Here is an 18,166-nt window from a genome sequence, read left to right on the forward strand (position 1 = left end):
ATATACATTATATAAAAATATTTTGTAGGACAAATCATATCCTAAAATCATGTTCATTATGTTCTTTTTCCAGGATGAAGAACAGAAAAGAACACATTCTACAAAACAGTACAACACCAGCAACGTTCATCCTCCTAGGTCTTTCTGATGATCCAAACCTGCAAAGTGCATTATTCTTCACTTTCCTGGCACTTTATATCATCACTCTGGCAGGAAACCTTCTCATCATTCTTCTGACATTGGTTGACTCTGCCCTCCACACTCCCATGTATTTCTTCCTAAGAAACCTGTCTTTTCTGGAGATCTGCTACACATCAGTCAATGTCCCTAAGATGCTGTCAAACCTCCATTCTGGAAATAAATCCATCTCCTTCATCGGATGTGCTCTGCAGACCTACTTTGTATTCTTCCTTGGTGGGTCAGAATGTTTCCTCTTGGCCGCAATGGCCTATGATCGATATGTTGCCATTTGTAAGCCCTTACACTACCACGTCCTGATGAGCCAAAAAGTTTATACTACTTTAGCTGTGGCATCTTGGTTAAGTGGGTTTCTGATGTCCTTTGGTCACACCAGCATGGTGTTTACTGTCTCCTACTGTGGCTCAAATGTGATCAATCACTTTGTCTGTGACATCCCTCCTTTGCTGAAATTGGCTTGTGGGGACACCTCAAGGGTTGAAATTGCAGTCTTTGTGGTGGCTATGATTTTTGTGACTTTTCCTTTTATCCTGATCTTGATGTCTTATGCGGGCATTATAACCACCATTGTGAAGATCTCGTCCTCAGAGGGTCGGAAGAAGACCTTCTCCACCTGTTCTTCACACCTCATTGTGGTGACCTTGTTCTACGGTTCTGCTTGTATTACATATTTGAAGCCCAATTCCACTTACTCACCAAACACTGACAAATTTCTCTCACTTTTCTATACTGTTATTGGTCCCATTTTGAACCCCCTCATATACAGCTTGAGGAATAAAGAGGTAAAGGGTGCCTTTAAAAGAATTTGGGATAGAAGACCCTTTCGGCGATAAAAATGAACTGACGTATTGTGGGAGTTCCAAAATAGGTAGGGACTTGTACCTCCTAATTTCTGAAAGCATTAGCTTGGATCCAGAATGATTTAGTAGAACTGTGGTCCCCTTAAAATTAATGGGATTAAGTTAATTATGCTTTAATATATGATCCTTGATTTAAATGGCAATTTAATTCATTTGACCTTGCCTGTATCTACCTAACAATTCAAACAGTGGGATAATTTATAGTAAATAAATTTGTGTGAGGAAAGATTGTGCTTCCCTCCTAGTGAAATCTCCAAAAGATATCTCAGTGAGGGTTGAGGATTCCTCCTATACAATTTGTACAGTGGTACCTCGGGTTACATACGCTTCAGGTTACATACACTTCAGGTTACAGACTCCGCTAACCCAGAAATAGTACCTCGGGTTAAGAACTTTGCTTCAGCATGAGAACAGAAATCGTGCTCCAGCAGTGCGGCAGCAGCAGGAGGTCCCATTAGCTAAAGTGGTGCTTCAGGTTAAGAACAGTTTCAGGTTAAGTACAGACCTCCGGAACGAATTAAGTACTTAACCCGAGGTACCACTGTATTGGGGAATGGATGGAAAACTATTGGGGGAAGTGTGAATCATCCTCGATTAAGCTTGGAACCTAATATAACTTAATATGAAAGTCATTCTCTGTCAGAAAGTTTCCTGCCCCTTCATCCCCAACCATTGGAGCCGAAGGGTAAATCACAAGCTTTGTCTGCAAAAGGTCCCATGTTCAGTTCAGGCAGGGCTGGGAAAGATTTTTTCCTGAAACTCTGGGGAACTTCTGCCAAGCTGCATTCAGAGGTGGGGTTTATTGCATGAGTTTTTCCGGTTATGATGCTACTGCAGCCTTGTATTGGGAAGGTTTTTTTAAATGTTTAATGTTTTATTATGTTTTTATATATATTCGAAGCCACACAGAGTGGAAGGGGCAACCCTGTCAGATGGGCAGGGGATTGATAATAACAATAACAATAATAATAGGGTGTCCTTGTTTTCATTGGAGACATGTTGGAGGGCCTGAAATCAATGCTGCTACTTTGCACAGAATCATACCCAAAGGCTGATTGTAGGTAGCTGCAGTAAGTTAGGTCCTGCAGGAGGTTGCACCAGTTGACCCTCAGGGTCCCTTGCAACTCTACGATTCTATGATACTATGATAGCAAGGCATGGGATAACCTGTGGGCTTATTTCTATTGTTCTTATTGTTGAACTACCATTTGTCCTCTTACTATCTGTTTAGCTCTTAATAAACTTCATCCAAATAACTGTCTGGATTATCGTGTGTATTGTTGCCAGACCCAAATGGAATTTTTCACTTATGTGTCTACAACATTTTGGAGTCATTCTACACGTGTTAAGATTGGAGTCTGCCAAAGAAGAGAAAGCTACATTGGGCTCAGAAAAGATCCAAGAAGGCTAGGTGCCCTCTGTGTCTTCCCTCCTCATTACCTGCTTTGCATCCTCTGAAATCACCCATTTGGCTGCAGAGTATATTAAGCAGATGGGGGAGGGGCAGCTAACTTGCTAGTTCTGGTATAACTGACCTACACCCAGACTGATAGTAGTGGAAGGAAGGGAACAAAATTTCTCCCCCCCCCCTTTCACTGTACCTTTTACGAACTTTGTTTTGTACACCAAATTGTGGTAACTACAACCTTTATTGGTGAAACCAAGGCTGGTCTTAATCATTCAGGAAAATCACCCCTGTAGCCCTTTCAAAAACTTATAATTGTGGTGAAGAAATGGGCGGAATGACTGGCGCAGCTGTAACTTAAACAGCAAACCACGCCCCCGCCAAGCCGCCCGGTTGGTTGGCCACCCGGGGGGGGCGTGGTGCGCCAGCCAGGTGAGAGAGGGTGACGCTGGAATCGCGTCCAGTCCACAACACCTCCCCTCCGGAAGGAGGAGAGGCCTTGCCAAGGTAGAATATGTAAATCTATCAACTATCTATCTATCTCTCTATATCTATCATCTATCTATCTAATCAAAAACATCTCTCTCTTGGAAGAAAAAGTAAGGATTTTAGTGGTCCAGTTTGCTAGTAAGGTCAGTTCTTGATGACCTGTTTATTTAGCATTTATGCTGATTTCTTGTTACAAAGTTTATGGCAAGGATAGGTGTCACCCACCCTTTCCAGAAATTGTCTGCAATTTAAAGCTTCTTTTCTGAATGCCTCCACATCACCTCCTCCAGAGCTTCCTCGTGAAACAACACTCTTTAAAGTTGAATTGGAGTGAATGTCAAACTTCAGAAAACCCAAATTGACATTTGCCCTGATTCTGCCTGGAAGAGTGGGTTTTCATGTGGAAAGCGCTGGCATGGGGGGCGGGGAACCAAGGACACAGAGACTTAAAACCCGGATTTGTGCCTGGTAAATGATGGGGAACTGAGCATTAATTCTTGTTTGTTTGCAGGAGGTTATACAATGTGGTCAAGAAAGTGTTTTCCCATTACAGTACATTTGTTGGAATCAATCTGTCTCAGAGGACAATCAAACCACTGAATTGGCAGAAATGAATGGATGTTCTGGGCTGCTCACGTGACCAGACCCCCTTCTCAACCTCACTGATGTGGTCGAGAAAAAACACCAATACATTTGACACCACCTTAACTGCAGGAGTTGTCCCAGAAGACAGCTTCTGGGAGCCACAGGTAACAGCTGAGTGGAGGGTAGGGACCAAAGGGAAACAAACTACCCAAGAAGAATCATGTGTGTACCAACATAGGTACTACCCCTCCCCACCCCATTCACCCCATGCAAGGGGTTGGACTAGATGACCCTTACGTCCCTTCCAACTCTACAATTCTATAATTCTATGTCTGCACAGCCATATGCCCCATAGAACAAAGAATGAAGGGCTTTAAAGTTAATATAATAGAAATATCACAATGGATAACTGAATAGCTACAAAAATGCATCTGTCTGATCAGTGAATAATTCATTGTGATCTGTCTTGGAGCACAGCTCCCAGAGGGAAGAATCTGGCATAATAAAACATGGTGAAGAGGCAAATACACTGAAAGCAGCCTAAGATCACTATGTTCTATAACTGTGGCTGAGAAATCTCTAGTGCAACTAGGGCATCAGGAACAGAGAGCTGGGTGTGACCTTCCAGTGTTCAGTAAGTACCAGATTGTTTTCTTTTGAAGCCTTTGACATGTTTCACTCTGAAGGAACACACTTTGTAAATTCTTTCTCTTGAATGATACTAAATTCTTTTTGGACAATGTTTATTTTTCTAGTTTGATGCCTTTTAATAATGTTATTTAGGAACAATCCTACCAAAGGTTAGCACTTGCTATGTTTAATAAAGAAAATTATATAGATGGAAATGAATATATAGATGGAAATTTCAGAGAAATATCTTTTATGATTATTAAAAAATTCTTCCCCATATGAACAAGACACAGAAGCTGTAGGTATAATTTGGAATTTTTATTATAAGATCACTGCTAAATCCTATTGATTCCAATCAAGTTAAACACCTCAGTATGTGCCTTTGAATCATTCCCTGATCGGCTAGGCAGTCCTTGAACAGAGTTCCACATATAATCTATATAAAGAGATTTTGTATAGCCAAACAATCATATCCTAAATTATAGTAATCAGTTCTTGATGTTCTCTTTCCAGGATGCAGAACAGAAAAGAACACATTTTACAAAACAGTACAACACCAGCTAAATTCATCCTCCTGGGTCTTTCTGATGATCCAAACCTGCAAAGTGCATTATTCTCCACTTTCCTGGTACTCTATATCATCACTCTGGCAGGAAACCTTCTCATCATTCTTCTGACATTGGTTGACCCTGCCCTCCACACCCCCATGTATTTCTTCCTAAGAAACCTGTCTTTTCTGGAGATCTGCTACACATCAGTCAATGTCCCTAAGATGCTGGCAAACCTCCTTTCTGGAAATAAATCCATCTCCTTCATTGGATGTGCTCTGCAGACCTACTTTATATTCTTCCTTGGTGGGTCAGAATGTTTCCTTTTGGCCGCAATGGCCTATGATCGATATGTTGCCATTTGTAAGCCCTTACACTACCACGTCCTGATGAGCCAAAAGGTTTATACGACTTTAGCTGGAGCATCTTGGTTAAGTGGGTTTCTGATGTCCTTTGGTCACACCACCATGATGTTTACTCTCTCCTATTGTGGCTCCAATGTGATTAACCACTTCTTTTGTGACATCCCTCCTTTGCTGAAATTGGCTTGTGGGGACACCTCAAGGGTTGAAATTGCAGTCTTTGTGGCGACTATGATTTTTGGGACTTTGCCTTTTATCCTGATCTTGATGTCTTATGCTGGCATTATAACCACCATTTTGAAGATCTCGTCCTCTGAAGGTCGGAAGAAAACCTTTTCCACCTGCTCTTCACATCTCATTGTGGTGACCTTGTTCTATGGTTCTGCTTGTATTACATATTTGAAGCCCAATTCCACTTACTCACCAAACACTGACAAATTTCTCTCCCTTTTCTATACTGTTATCGGTCCCATTTTGAACCCCCTCATATACAGCTTGAGGAATAAAGAGGTAAAGGGTGCCTTTAAAAGAATTTGGGATAGAAGACCCTTTCGGTGATAAAAATGAACTGACATATTGTGGGAGTTCCAAAATAGGTAGGGACTTGTACCTACTAATTTCTGAAAGCATTAGCTTGGATCCATAATTTTTTTATTAGAACTGTGGTCCCCTTAAAATTAATGGGATTAAGTTAATTATGCTTTAATATATGACCCTTGATTTAAATGGGAATTTAATTCATCTAACCTTGCCTGAATCTACCTAACAACTTAAGCAGTGGGATAATTTATAGTAAATAAATTTGTGTGAGGAAAGATTGTGGTTCCCTCCTAGTGAAATCTCAAAAAATCCCCCAAAAGATATCTCAGCGAGGGTTGAGGATTCCTCCTAAACAATTTTTGTTGGGGAATGGATTGAAAACTATTGGAGGAAGTGTGAATCATCCTCGATTAAGCTTGGAACCTAATATAACTTAATATGAAGGTCATTCTCTGACACAAAATTTCCTGTCCCTTCATCCAATACCATCGGAGCCCAAGGGTAAATCACATGCTTTGTTTGCAAAAGGTCCCATGTTCAGACCAGACAGGGCTGGGAAAGTTTTTCCCCCTGAAATTCTGGGAAACTTCTGCCAAACTGCATTCAGAGGTGGGATTTATTGCATGAGTTTTTCCGTTCTGAAGCTAGTGCTTCTGTCCCAATTTCTAAAATACCTTTTGCACTTCAATAGCAGCTGCATTCCAGAATTGTGTTTTTTTTTTAAACAACAACAACAACTTGCTTCTCCACCACGCTGCATTAGATTTTAAATGGCAGGAAAGAATTACGTATATGCAGGGATACTGCACACATTTTGTCACATGAACTCACAATGCAATAATTTCCTCTCTTTGGACTTATCCTAGCATGCTTCTGTTCCAGAGGTGTTTCCATTTCTCTGAATCAGCCAGTACAAAGAACTCCAAACCCATATTTTTTCTGCATTAATTTCCAAAATTTGCAGAGACTAAATTAGCACTGATTGACATTCCCCTGGCTACTGACTGCCTTGTGATTGTCTGGGCAGTGCCAGATATCATGCAAGACCTACTTGGATCAAACCTCTTGGAAGTGAACTGTTGCCATATAGCCCATTGTCTCTGAACATTCCTCATATAACTTGACCATCACAGACCCTCCATGTTTTCCTCTTTTTTTACAAGGACAGTCCTGGACATACAGAAGCTGTCTCAGTTTCTGATTTGATCCCAGAATGCCCCACTTTTCGTTAGAATGTCCCTATTTTCACAGGAGAAATATTGTGTGTATGGAGATAGGCAACCCCCGAGCCAATTAGATAAGTAACTATAGAGTCTTTAGAATATATCTGAAGATATCTGTACAGGGAAGTTTTTAAACATTTTATTCAGTTTTTATATATGTTGGAAGCTACCCAGAGTGGCTGGGGCAAGCCAGTCATATGGCCAGGAGATTTATAATGATAGCAGCAGCAGCAACAGCAGCAGCAACAACAACACTAAAGATAATAATAATAATAATAATAATAATAATAATAATAGTAATAGTAATAAATAATAATAGAAGATGTCCCTCTTTTCATTGGATAAATATTGGGGGGTCTGCAATCAATGCTGCTACTTTGCACCGAATGAGACCTAAAGGCTGATGGTAAGTAGCTGCAGTAAGATAGGTACTACAGGAGGTTGAACCAGTTGACCCTCAGGGTCCCTTCCAACTCTACGATTCTATGATACTATGATAGGCAGGCATGGGATAACCTGGGGGTGGATTTATTTTATTTTATTTTTTGTTGAAGCAACTTTCTGTCTTCCATTTGTCCTCTTACTTTCTGCTTAGCTCTTAATAAACTTCATCAAAATAACTGTGTGGATTATTGTGTGTATTGCTGCTGGACCCAAAGGGAATTTTTCACTTATGTGTCTACAACATTTTGGAGTCATGCTACATGTGTGAAGATTAGAGTCTGCAAAGAGGAGAAAGCTACAGTAGGCTCAGAGAAGATCCAGGAAGGCTAGGTGCTCTCTGTGTCTCCCCTCCTAATTACCTGCCTTGGATCCTCTGAAATCACCCGTTTGGGGGCAGAGCATGTTAAGCAGGTGGAGGGGAAGCTTACTTGCTAGTTCTGGCTTAGCTGGCCTACACCCAGACTGACAGCGGTGGAAGGAAGGGAACAAAGGTTCTCCCCACTCTTTCCACTGTACCTTTTGCCTACCTTTTTTTGTATGCCAAATGGTGGTAACTACAACTTTTATTGGTGAAACCAAGCCTGGTCTCAGTCATTCAGGACAATCACCCCTGTAGCCCTTTCAAAGACTTATAATTGCCAATGTAGTATATGTAAATCTGTCTATCTGTCTGTCTATCTATCTATATCTATCTATCTATATCTATCTATCTATCATCTGTCGCAGGGACACGGGTGGTGCTGTGGTCCGAACCACTCAGACTCTTGGGTTTGCCGATCTGAAGGTTGGCGTTTCGAATCCCTGTGATGGGATGAGCTCCCCTTGCTCTGTCCCAGATCCTGCCAACCTAGCAGTTTGAAAGCATACCAGCGTGAGTAGATAAATAGGTACTGCTAGTGCAGGAAGGTAAACAGTGTTTCTACACGCTCTGGTTTCCATCTTGGTGCCCCTTGCACCAGAAGCAGTTTAGTCATGCTGGCCACATGACCCAGAAAGCTGTCAGTAGATAAATGCCAGCTCCCTCGGCCTGAAAGCGTGATGAGCGCCACAACCCCATAGGCGCCTTTCACTGGACTTAACCATCCAGGGGTCTGTTACCTTTTACCTACCTACCTAACTATCATTTCTATCTATCCATCTATCTGTCTGTCTGTCTGTCTTTCTATCTATCGTCAGCTTCGTCCCAGAGCTGACAGAGACTGGGAATGAGACCAGACAAAGAGAGATAAGGACACTGGAATGTGAGCTGGAATGTGAGAGGGAGGAGGGACAGCCTAGCGGCATGGCTTCAGGGAACAGAGAGCAGGCAACAAATAGCAATGGTAACCTGATCCCTGAGCATAGTGAGCAAGGAAAGTGGAGCCAGAGCAGAGATACACAAAATAGCAGTCTTAGCTCAGAAACAGAGGGAGGGAGGCCGGGAATAGCCAGCCCAAAAACTCGAAGGTGTGAAAAGGTCAGTGAAAGGAGGGGGAAAGAGCGAAAGCGAAAGGGCTTTTCCCCCCCGTTGTAGGAAGAGGAAGGGGTGGACTTTAGACTCGGCAACTGCAAACTTGGAGTCAGAAATGAAGTGAAGGAGTTCCGGAGTGATTTACGTATTTGAGCAATAAACCTAAGATAATTACTACCAGTGTCTCGCTTCTGTGGGAGAGCCAAGCCATTATTTTATCTATCTATTTTCATCTATCTATCTATCTATCTATCTATCTATCTATCTATCTATCTATATCTATCTATCATCTATCTATCATCTATCTATCATCTATCTCAACAAGCAAATCTCTCTCTTGGGGGAAAAAGGATGTTACTGGTCCAGCTTGATATTAAGGTCAGTTCGAGATGGCCTGTTTATTAAGCATTCATATTGATTTCTTTGTACAAAGTTTGTGGCAAGCTTAGGCATCTCCCACACTTATCCTTTCTCCACACTTTCCAGACAGGGTTGAAAGTTTAAAGCTTCCTTTCAGAATGCTTCCACATTACCTTCCCCAGAGCTTCCTTGTGAAAATCCACTCTTCAGAGTTGAATTGGAGCAAATTTCAAACCTCGGAAAAAAACAAATTGACATTTGCCCTGATTCTGCTGGGAAGAGTGGGTTTTCATGGTGAAAGCTCTGGCATAGGGGAAAAAATCCCACAAGGATGCAGAGATTTAAATCTCGGACCTGTGCCCAGAAAATGATGGAGAAAAGGTTAGTATAGATAAACCCTTAGACAACATCAGGTATTTACCGAGCATTAATACTTGTTTGTTTGCAGAAGGTTATACAACTTGGTCAAGAAAGTGTTTTCCCATTATATTTGTTGGCCTCAGTCTGCCTCAGGAGATAATCAAACCACTGAATTGGCAGAATTGAAGGGCCCTCCCCTGGACACAAGCCTGAGCAGTGTGTATTGATGTTCTGGACTGCTCAGATGACAAGACCCCTTTCTCAACTTCACAGATGTGGTCGAGAGGAAAACAGCAATACATTTGGCACCAGCTTAACTGCAGGAGTTGTCCCAAAAGACAGCTTCTGGGAGCCACAGGTAAGAGCTGAGTGGAGGGTGGGGACCAAAGGGGAACAAATTACACAAGAAGAATCATGTGTGTACCAACAGAGGCACTACCTGTCCCAAACCCATATGCCCCATGCAAGGGGTTGGACTAGATGATCCTTGGGTCCCTTCCAACTCTACAATTCTATAATTCTATGTCTGCACAGCCATATGCCCCATAGAACAAAGGATGAGGGGCTTTAAAGTTAATATAATAGAAGTATCACAATGGATAACTGAATAGCTACATTAAAGAATCTGCATGATCAGTGAATTATTTATTGTGATCTGTCTTGGAGCACAGCTCCCAGAGGGAAGAATCTGGCATAATAAAATTTAGTGAAGAGGCAAATACACTGAAAGCAGCCTAAGATCACTACCTTCTATAACTGTGCCTGAGAAATCTCTAGTGCAGCTAGGGTGTCAGGACAGAGAGCTGGGTGTGACCTTCCAGGGTTCAGTAAGTACCAGATTGTTTTCTTTTGAAGCCTTTGAAACATTTCACTCTGAAGGAATACACTTTGTACATTCTTTCTCGTGAATGATACTAAATAATTTATTGGACAAAGTTTATTGTTCAAGTTTGATGCCTTTTAATGATGTTACTTAGGAACAATCCTACCAAAGGTTACACTTGCTATGTTTAATAAAGAAAATGATTATTATACAGCCTGGCAGTCAATGAACAGAGTCCATATATAATCTATATAAAAATATTTTGTATAGTCAAACAATCATATCCTAAATTTATCAGTTCTTTATGTTCTTTTTCCAGGATGAAGAACAGGAAAGAACACATTATACAAAACAGTACAGCACCAGCTAAATTCATCCTCCTGGGTCTTTCTGATGATCCCAACCTGCAAAGTTCATTGTTCTCCACTTTCCTGGTACTCTATATCATCACTCTGGCAGGAAACCTTCCCATCATTATTTTGACATTGGCTGACCCTGCCCTCCACACCCCCATGTATTTCTTCCTAAGAAACCTGTCTTTTCTGGAGATCTGCTACACATCAGTAAATATCCCTAAGATGCTGGCAAACCTCCTTTCTGGAAATAAATCCATCTCCTTCATCGGATGTGCTCTGCAGACCTACTTTGTATTCTTCCTTGGTGGGTCAGAATGTTTCCTCTTGGCCTCAATGGCCTATGATCGATATGTTGCCATTTGTAAGCCCTTACGCTACCACGTCCTGATGAGCGAAAAAGTTTATATTACTTTAGCTGTGGCATCTTGGCTAAGTGGGTTTCTGATGTCCTTTGGACTCACCAGCATGGTGTTTACTGTCTCCTATTGTGGCTCCAATGTGATCAACCACTTCTTTTGTGACATCCCTCCTTTGCTGAAATTGGCTTGTGGGGACACCTCAAGGGTTGAGATTTCAGTCTTTGTGGCAACTATGATTTTTGTGACTTTTCCTTTTATCCTGATCTTAATGTCTTATGCTGGCATCATTACAACCATTTTGAAGATCTCGTCCTCTGAAGGTCAGAAGAAGACCTTCTCCACCTGCTCTTCACACCTCGTTGTGGTGACCTTGTTCTATGGTTCTGCTTGTATTACTTATTTGAAGCCCAATTCCACTTACTCACCAAACACTGGTAAATTTCTCTCCCTTTTCTATACTGTTATTGGTCCCATTTTGAACCCTCTCATATACAGCTTGAGGAATAAAGAGGTAAAACATGCCTTTAAAAAATTCTGGGATAGAAAGCCTTTTGGGTGATAAAAATGAACTGACATAACTGTATTGTGGGTGTTCCAAAACAGGTAGGGACTTGTACCTACTAATTTCTGAAAGCATTAGCTTGAATATGGAATGATTTAGTTGAACTCTAGTCCCCTTAAAATTAACGGGATTAAGTTAATTATGCTTTAATATTTGTCCCTTAATTTAAATGGGAATTTAATTCATATAACCTTGCCTGTATCTACCTAACAACTCAAACAGTGGGGTAATTTATAGTAAGTAAATTTGTGTGAGGAAAGATTGTGGTTCCCTTCTAGTGAAATCACCAGAAATCCCCCAAAAGATATCTCTGTGAGTTGAGGATTTCTCCTAAACAATTTGTGTTGGGGAAGGATGGAAAACTATTGGGGGATTTACGGACAATTTGAAAAGTAATTGTGAAGAACAGATGACGTTTGTAGGGTTGCAAGAAGTTTTGTGAGGAGTATTATTAGAAGTATTGTAAAAATGGACAAGGGGGAGGATGATTTGTTAAGAGATGTAAAGGCAATATAAAGTTAAGAAATGCATAAGAAGTGGTTAAAATGGTGGATCATCACAGGTGCTGATGGAAGTCTAAAAAGATTGTATAAGTGATAAGTTTTGTGGTACATTTTATAATTTATATGTTAAAATTAATAAAAAATATTATTAAAAAAAGGAAAACTATTGGGGGAAGTGGGAATCATCCTCGATTAAGCTTGGAACCTAATATAACAATATCTCTGTCAGAATGTTTCCTGTCCCTTCATCCATTCCCATCGCAGCCCAAGGGTAGATCGCATGCTTTGTATGCAAAAGGTCCCATGTTCAGTCCAGGCAGGGCTGAGAAAGAATTTTCCTAAAACTCTGGGGAACTTCTGCCAAGCTGCATTCAGATGTGGGGTTTATTGCATGTGTATTTCCGGTTATGAAGCTAGTGCTTCTGTCCCGATTTTTAACATCCCTTTTGCACTTCAATAGCTGCTGCGTTCCAGAACTGTGGGTTTTTGTTTTTTAAAAAAATGCTATTCTACCATGCTGCACTAGATTTTAAATGGCATGAAAGAATTATATGCAGGGATACTGCCCACATTTTGTCACATGAACTAAAATGCGATAATTTCCTCTCTTTGGACTTTCCTAGCATGCTTCTGTTCCAGAGGTGTTTTCATTTGTCTGAATCAGCTAGTACAAAGAACCCTAAACCCACCTTTTTTCTACATTAATTTCCAAAATTTGCAGAGTCTAAATTAGCATTGATTGGCATTCCCCTGGCTACTGACTGCCTTGTGATTGTCTGGACAGTGCCAGATATCATGCAAAACCTACTTGGATAAAACCTTTTGGAAGTGAACTGTTGCCATATAGCCCATTGTCTCTCAACATCCCTCATATTACTTGACCATCATGGACCCTCCACATTTCCCTTTTTTACAGGGATAGTCCAGGATTTACTGAAGCTGTCTCAGTTTCTGATTTGATCCCAGAATGTTCCGCTTTTCCTTAGGATGTCCCTATTTTCATTGGAGAAATGTTAGAGGGATGGAGTTAGGCCATCCCCGAGCCAATTAGATTAGTAACTATAGAGCCTTTAGAAGATATCTGAATGTTGCCCTGTATAGGGAATTTTTAAAACTTTTTATTCAGTTTTTATATATGTTGGAAGCCACCCAGAGTGGCTGGGGCAACCCAGTCATATGGGCAGGAGATTTATAATGATAGCAGCAGCAGCAGCAACAACAACAACACTAATGATAATAATAATAATAATAATAATAATAATAATAATAATAATAATAATAATAGAAGATGTCCCTCTTTTCATTGGAGAAATGGCAAATGGCAGAAAACCATGGCTAAAAAAGCCACCTCTATTGGTCTGTCACCCCCCCCAACTGTATTACCTGGGTTATGAAGGCACCCAAAAGATGTTAAAGCAAAGATTATGGGATAATGCACACAATGACTTGCGATCTCGATCAAACGCAGTCTGTAGTCTGCTGGCAGTAGGAGTACAATATGGATATTTCTTTAAATTAACATCTTACATTAAAAACCTGACAGTACCAAACTATCGAAGGCTTTTCACCAAAGCCAGACTAAATGTCTTTCCTTCTGCAGTGTTGGATGGCAGGTTGAGAGGAATTCCCTACCAGGACAGACTTTGCTCGTGTCCTCAAGACATTGATTCCATAAATCATATTGTGTTGCATTGTGTGAAGGCCAGGGCTGAACTGATACTACCCTTGTTGGTACCTTTCCCGGGAAAATAAGAGGCTCACTATGTCAGGTTCCTATTGGAAGACCGGACGATTGCTAGAACATTAGCAGTGGCAAAGTTTTATCGGTGGTTGCAAGAACAAATGAACCCTATATTCTGAACAAAATGCTTGTTTAACCTGGAGGTAGGCTTTATGAATTGTGTATTGCTTTGTAATTATTTGTTGGGTCTGTGGACCGTAATAAAGATTGATGATGATGAAATATTGGAGGGTCTGCAATCAATGCTGCTACCTTGCACAGAATGAGACCCAAAGGCTGATTGTAAGGAGCTACAGTAAGATACGTCCTGCAGGAGGTTGAACCAGTTGACCCTCAGGGTCCCTTCCAACTCTACGATTCTAAGATACTATTATAGGAAGGCATGGGATAACCTGTGGGTGGATTTTTTATTCTTTTATCTTGTTGAATTAACTTTCTATCTTCCATTTGCCCTCTTATTTGCCCTCTTACTTTCTGCTTAGCTCTTAATAAACTTCATCAAAATAACTGTCTGGATTATCATGTGTATTGCTGCCAGACCCAAAGGGAATTTTTCACTTATGTGTCTACAACATTTTAGAGTCATGCTACATGTGATAAGATTGGAGTCTGCCAAAGAGGAGAAAGCTACATTGGGGTCAGAGAAGATCTAGGAAGGCTAGGTGCTCTCTGTGTCTCCCCTTGTCATTACCTGCCTTGGATCCTCTGAAATCACCCATTTGGTTGCAGAGCATGTTAAGGAGGTGGAGGGGGAGGAGATTACTTGCTAGTTCTGGCTTAACTGGCCTACACCCAGACTGACAGCGGTGAAAAGAATGGGACAAAGGTTCTCCCCACTCCTTCCACTGTACCTTTTACCACTGTACTCTGTATGCCACATGCTGCCAATTACAACTTTTATTGGTGAAACAAAGCCTAGTCTCAGTCATTCATGAAAATCACCCCTGTAGCCCTTTCAAAGGCCAATGTAGAATTTCTTTCTTTCTTTCTTTCTTTCTTTCTTTCTTTCTTTCTTTCCTTCTTTCCTTCTTTCCTTCCTTCCTTCCTTCCTTCCTTCCTTCCTTCCTTCTTCTCTTTCTCTGACGATCAATCATCTATCTATCTATCATCTATCTATCATCTATCTACCTATCATCAAACACATCTCTCTGTTGGGGGGGAAAAGAATTTTAGTGGTCCAACTTGCTACTAAAGTCAGTCCTAATTTACCTGTTTATTGAGCATTCATACAGATTTCTTTGTACAGTTTGTGGCAAGGTTATGCATCATCCACACTTACCTTTTCTCCACACTTTCCAGACATTGTCTGCAATTTAAAGCTTCTTTTCTGAATGCTTCCAAACCAGCACCTCCAGAGCTTTCTCGTAAAAAGACTCTCTTTAAAGTTGAATTGGAGCAAATGTCAAACCTCAGAAAACCCGAATTGACATTTGCTCTGATTCTGCTTGGAAGAGTGGGTTTTCATGGAGAAAGCTCTGGCATGCGGGGTGGTGGGTGGTGGGGAGGGACCAAGGACACAATCTCAGATTTGTGTTTTGAAAATGATGGGGAACTGAGCATTAATTCTTGTTTGTTTGCAGGAGGTTATACAATGTGGTCAAGAAAGTGTTTTTGCATTACAGTATATTTGTTGGCATCAGTCTGTCTCAGAGGACAATCAAACCACTGAATTGGCAGAAATGAATGGATATTCTGGCCTGCCCCAGATGACAAGACCCCCTTCTCAACCTCACTGATGTAGTCAAGATGAAACAGCAATACATTCGGCACCAGCTGAACTGCAGGAGTTGTCCCAGAAGACAGCTTCTGGGAACCACAGGTAACAGCTGAGTGGAGGGTGGGGACCAAAGGGGAAGAAACTACCCCAGAAGAATCATGTCTGTACCAACAGAGGTACCAGCCCTCCCCAAACACCCCATACACCCCATGCAGGGGGTTGGAGTTGATGACACTTACGTCCCTTCCAGCTCTACAATTCTATAATTCTATGTCTGCACAGCCATATGCCCCATAGAACGAAGGATGAAGGGCTTTAAAATCATTTCAAAAGAAGTATCACAGTGGATAACTGATTAGCTACATTAATGAATCTGCCTGCTCAGTGAATAATTCATTGTGATCTGCCTTGGAGCACAGCTCCCAGAGGGAAGAATCTGGCAGAATAAAACATGGTGAAGAGGCAAATACACTGAAAGCAGCCTAAGATCACTATGTTCTATAACTGTGGCTGAGAAATCTCTAGTGCAACTAGGGCGTCAGGAACAGAGAGCTGGGTGTGACCTTCCAGGGCTTCAGTAAGTATCAGATTGTTTTCTTTTGTAGCTATTGACATGTTTCACTCTGAAAGAACACACTTTGTACATTCCTTCTCATGAATGATACTAAATAATTTCTTGGACAATCTTTATTTTTCAAGTTTGATGCCTTTTAATAATCTTATTTAGGAACAATTCTACCAAAGGTTAGCACGTGCTATGTTTAATAAAGAAAATGATTATTATATAGTCTGGCAGTCAATGAACTTAGTCCCACATATAATCTATATAAAAAGATTGTGTATAGCTGAACAACCTTACTCTAACTTCATTAGTTCTTTATGTTCTCTTTCCAGGATGAAGAACAGAAAAGAATACATTCTACAAAACAGTACAGCACCAGCTAAATTCATCCTCCTGGGTCTTTCTGATGATCCAAACCTGCAAAGTACATTGTTCTCCGCTTTCCTGGTACTCTATATCATCACTCTGGCAGGAAACCTTCTAATCATTCTTCTGACATTGGCTGATCCTGCCCTGCACACCCCCATGTATTTCTTCCTAAGAAACCTGTCTTTTATGGAGATCTGCTACACATCGGTGAATGTCCCTAAGATGCTGGCAAATCTCCTTTCTGGAAATAAATCCATCTCCTTCATTGGATGTGCATTGCAGACCTACTTTGTATTCTTCCTTGGTGGGTCAGAATGTTTCCTCTTGGCCTCAATGGCCTATGATCGATATGTTGCCATTTGTAAACCCTTACACTACCACGTCCTGATGAGCCAAAAAGTTTCTATTACTTTAGCTGTGGCATCTTGGCTAAGTGGGTTTCTGATGTCCTTTGGACACACCAGTATGGTGTTTACTGTCTCCTACTGTGGCTCCAATGTGATCAACCACTTCTTTTGTGACATTCCTCCTTTGTTGAAATTGGCCTGTGGGGACACCTCAAGGGTTGAGATTGCAGTCTTTGTGGTGGCTATGATTTTTGTGACTTTGCCTTTTATCCTGATCTTGATGTCTTATGCTGGCATTATAACAGCCATTTTGAAGATCTCATCCTCTGAAGGTCGGAAGAAGACCTTCTCCACCTGCTCTTCACACCTCATTGTGGTGACCTTGTTCTATGGTTCTGCTTGTATTACATATTTGAAGCCCAATTCCACTTACTCACCAAACACTGACAAATATCTATCACTCTTCTATACTGTTATTGGTCCCATTTTGAACCCCCTCATATACAGCTTGAGGAATAAAGAGGTAAAACATTCCTTTAAAAGAATCTGGGGTAGAAGACCTTTTGGGTGATAAAAATTAACTGACGTATTGTGGGAGTTCCAAAACAGGTAGGGACTTGTGCCTACTCATTTCTGAATGCATTAGCTTGGATCCAGAATGATTTAGGAGAACTGTGGTCCCCTTAAAATTAATAGGATTAAGTTAATTGTGATTTAATATATGACCCTTGATTTAAATGGCAATTTTTGTCATCTAACCTTGCCTTTATATACCTAACAGCTCAAACAGTGGGATAATTTATAGTAAATAAATTTGTGTGAGGAAAGATTGTGGTTCCCTCCTAGTGAAATCTCCAAAAATCCCCCAAAAGATATCTCTGTGAGAATTGAGTATTCCTCCTAAACAATTTGTGTTGGAGAATGGATGGAAACTATTGGGGGAAGTGTGAATCATCCTCAATTAAGCTTGGAACCTAATATAACTTAATATGAAAGTCATTCTCTGACAGAAAGTTTCCTGTCCCTTCATCCAATACCATCGGAGCTGAAGGGTAAACTGCATGCTTTATATGCAAAAGGTCCCATGTTCAGTCCAGGCAGGGCTGGGAAAGATTTTTTCCTGAAACTCTGGGGAGCTTCTGCCAAGCTGCATTCAGATGTGGGGTTTATTGCATGTGTTTTTCTGATTATGATGCTAGTGCTTCTGTCCCAATTTAGAACATCCCTTTTGCACTGCAATAGCAGCTGCATTCCAGAACTGTGGTGTTTTTGTTTTATGTTTTTTTAAAAAATCCGTTCCCACCATGCTGCACTAGATTTTAAATGGCAAGAAAGAATTATATGCAGGGCTACTCTCACATTTTGTCGCATGA

General features: G+C 41.0%; 3 protein-coding genes across 4 annotated transcripts in view; all 3 read left to right on the forward strand.

Moving 5' to 3' along the window:
- The window catches only part of LOC310746660 (olfactory receptor 10A2-like), a gene marked incomplete at its 3' end in the record, with an annotated part of 44,731 nt that extends 27,367 nt beyond the window's left edge, over positions 1-17,364 (forward strand). Inside the window, exons 1-2 of one of the 2 annotated variants that reach the window (XM_083580641.1) lie at positions 16,070-16,092; positions 16,410-17,364. In XM_083580641.1, coding sequence (XP_083436767.1) covers positions 16,411-17,364 — 954 coding nt within the window. In that variant the 5' untranslated portion in view covers positions 16,070-16,092; position 16,410. Of the gene's footprint in view, positions 1-16,069; positions 16,093-16,409 lie in introns of those variants that run through there. The other variant, XM_083580640.1, reaches the window with a different exon arrangement.
- On the forward strand, positions 75-1,031 carry LOC310748653 (olfactory receptor 10A7-like; the record flags this gene model as incomplete). The annotated part of the gene is made up of 1 exon (XM_083584502.1): positions 75-1,031. The coding sequence occupies one exon, from the start codon at positions 75-77 to the stop codon at positions 1,029-1,031; it is 957 nt and encodes a 318-aa protein (XP_083440628.1).
- LOC310746675 (olfactory receptor 10A7-like) lies at positions 4,682-11,551 on the forward strand (the record flags this gene model as incomplete). Its single annotated transcript, XM_083580656.1, has 2 exons — positions 4,682-4,875; positions 10,786-11,551. The coding sequence occupies 2 exons, from the start codon at positions 4,682-4,684 to the stop codon at positions 11,549-11,551; spliced, it is 960 nt and encodes a 319-aa protein (XP_083436782.1).
- Positions 17,365-18,166: the final 802 nt, after the last annotated feature.

The sequence above is a fragment of the Podarcis filfolensis genome (genome assembly GCF_964270895.1).
Source record: "Podarcis filfolensis genome assembly, chromosome: 13".
NCBI lineage: Eukaryota > Metazoa > Chordata > Lepidosauria > Squamata > Lacertidae > Podarcis > Podarcis filfolensis.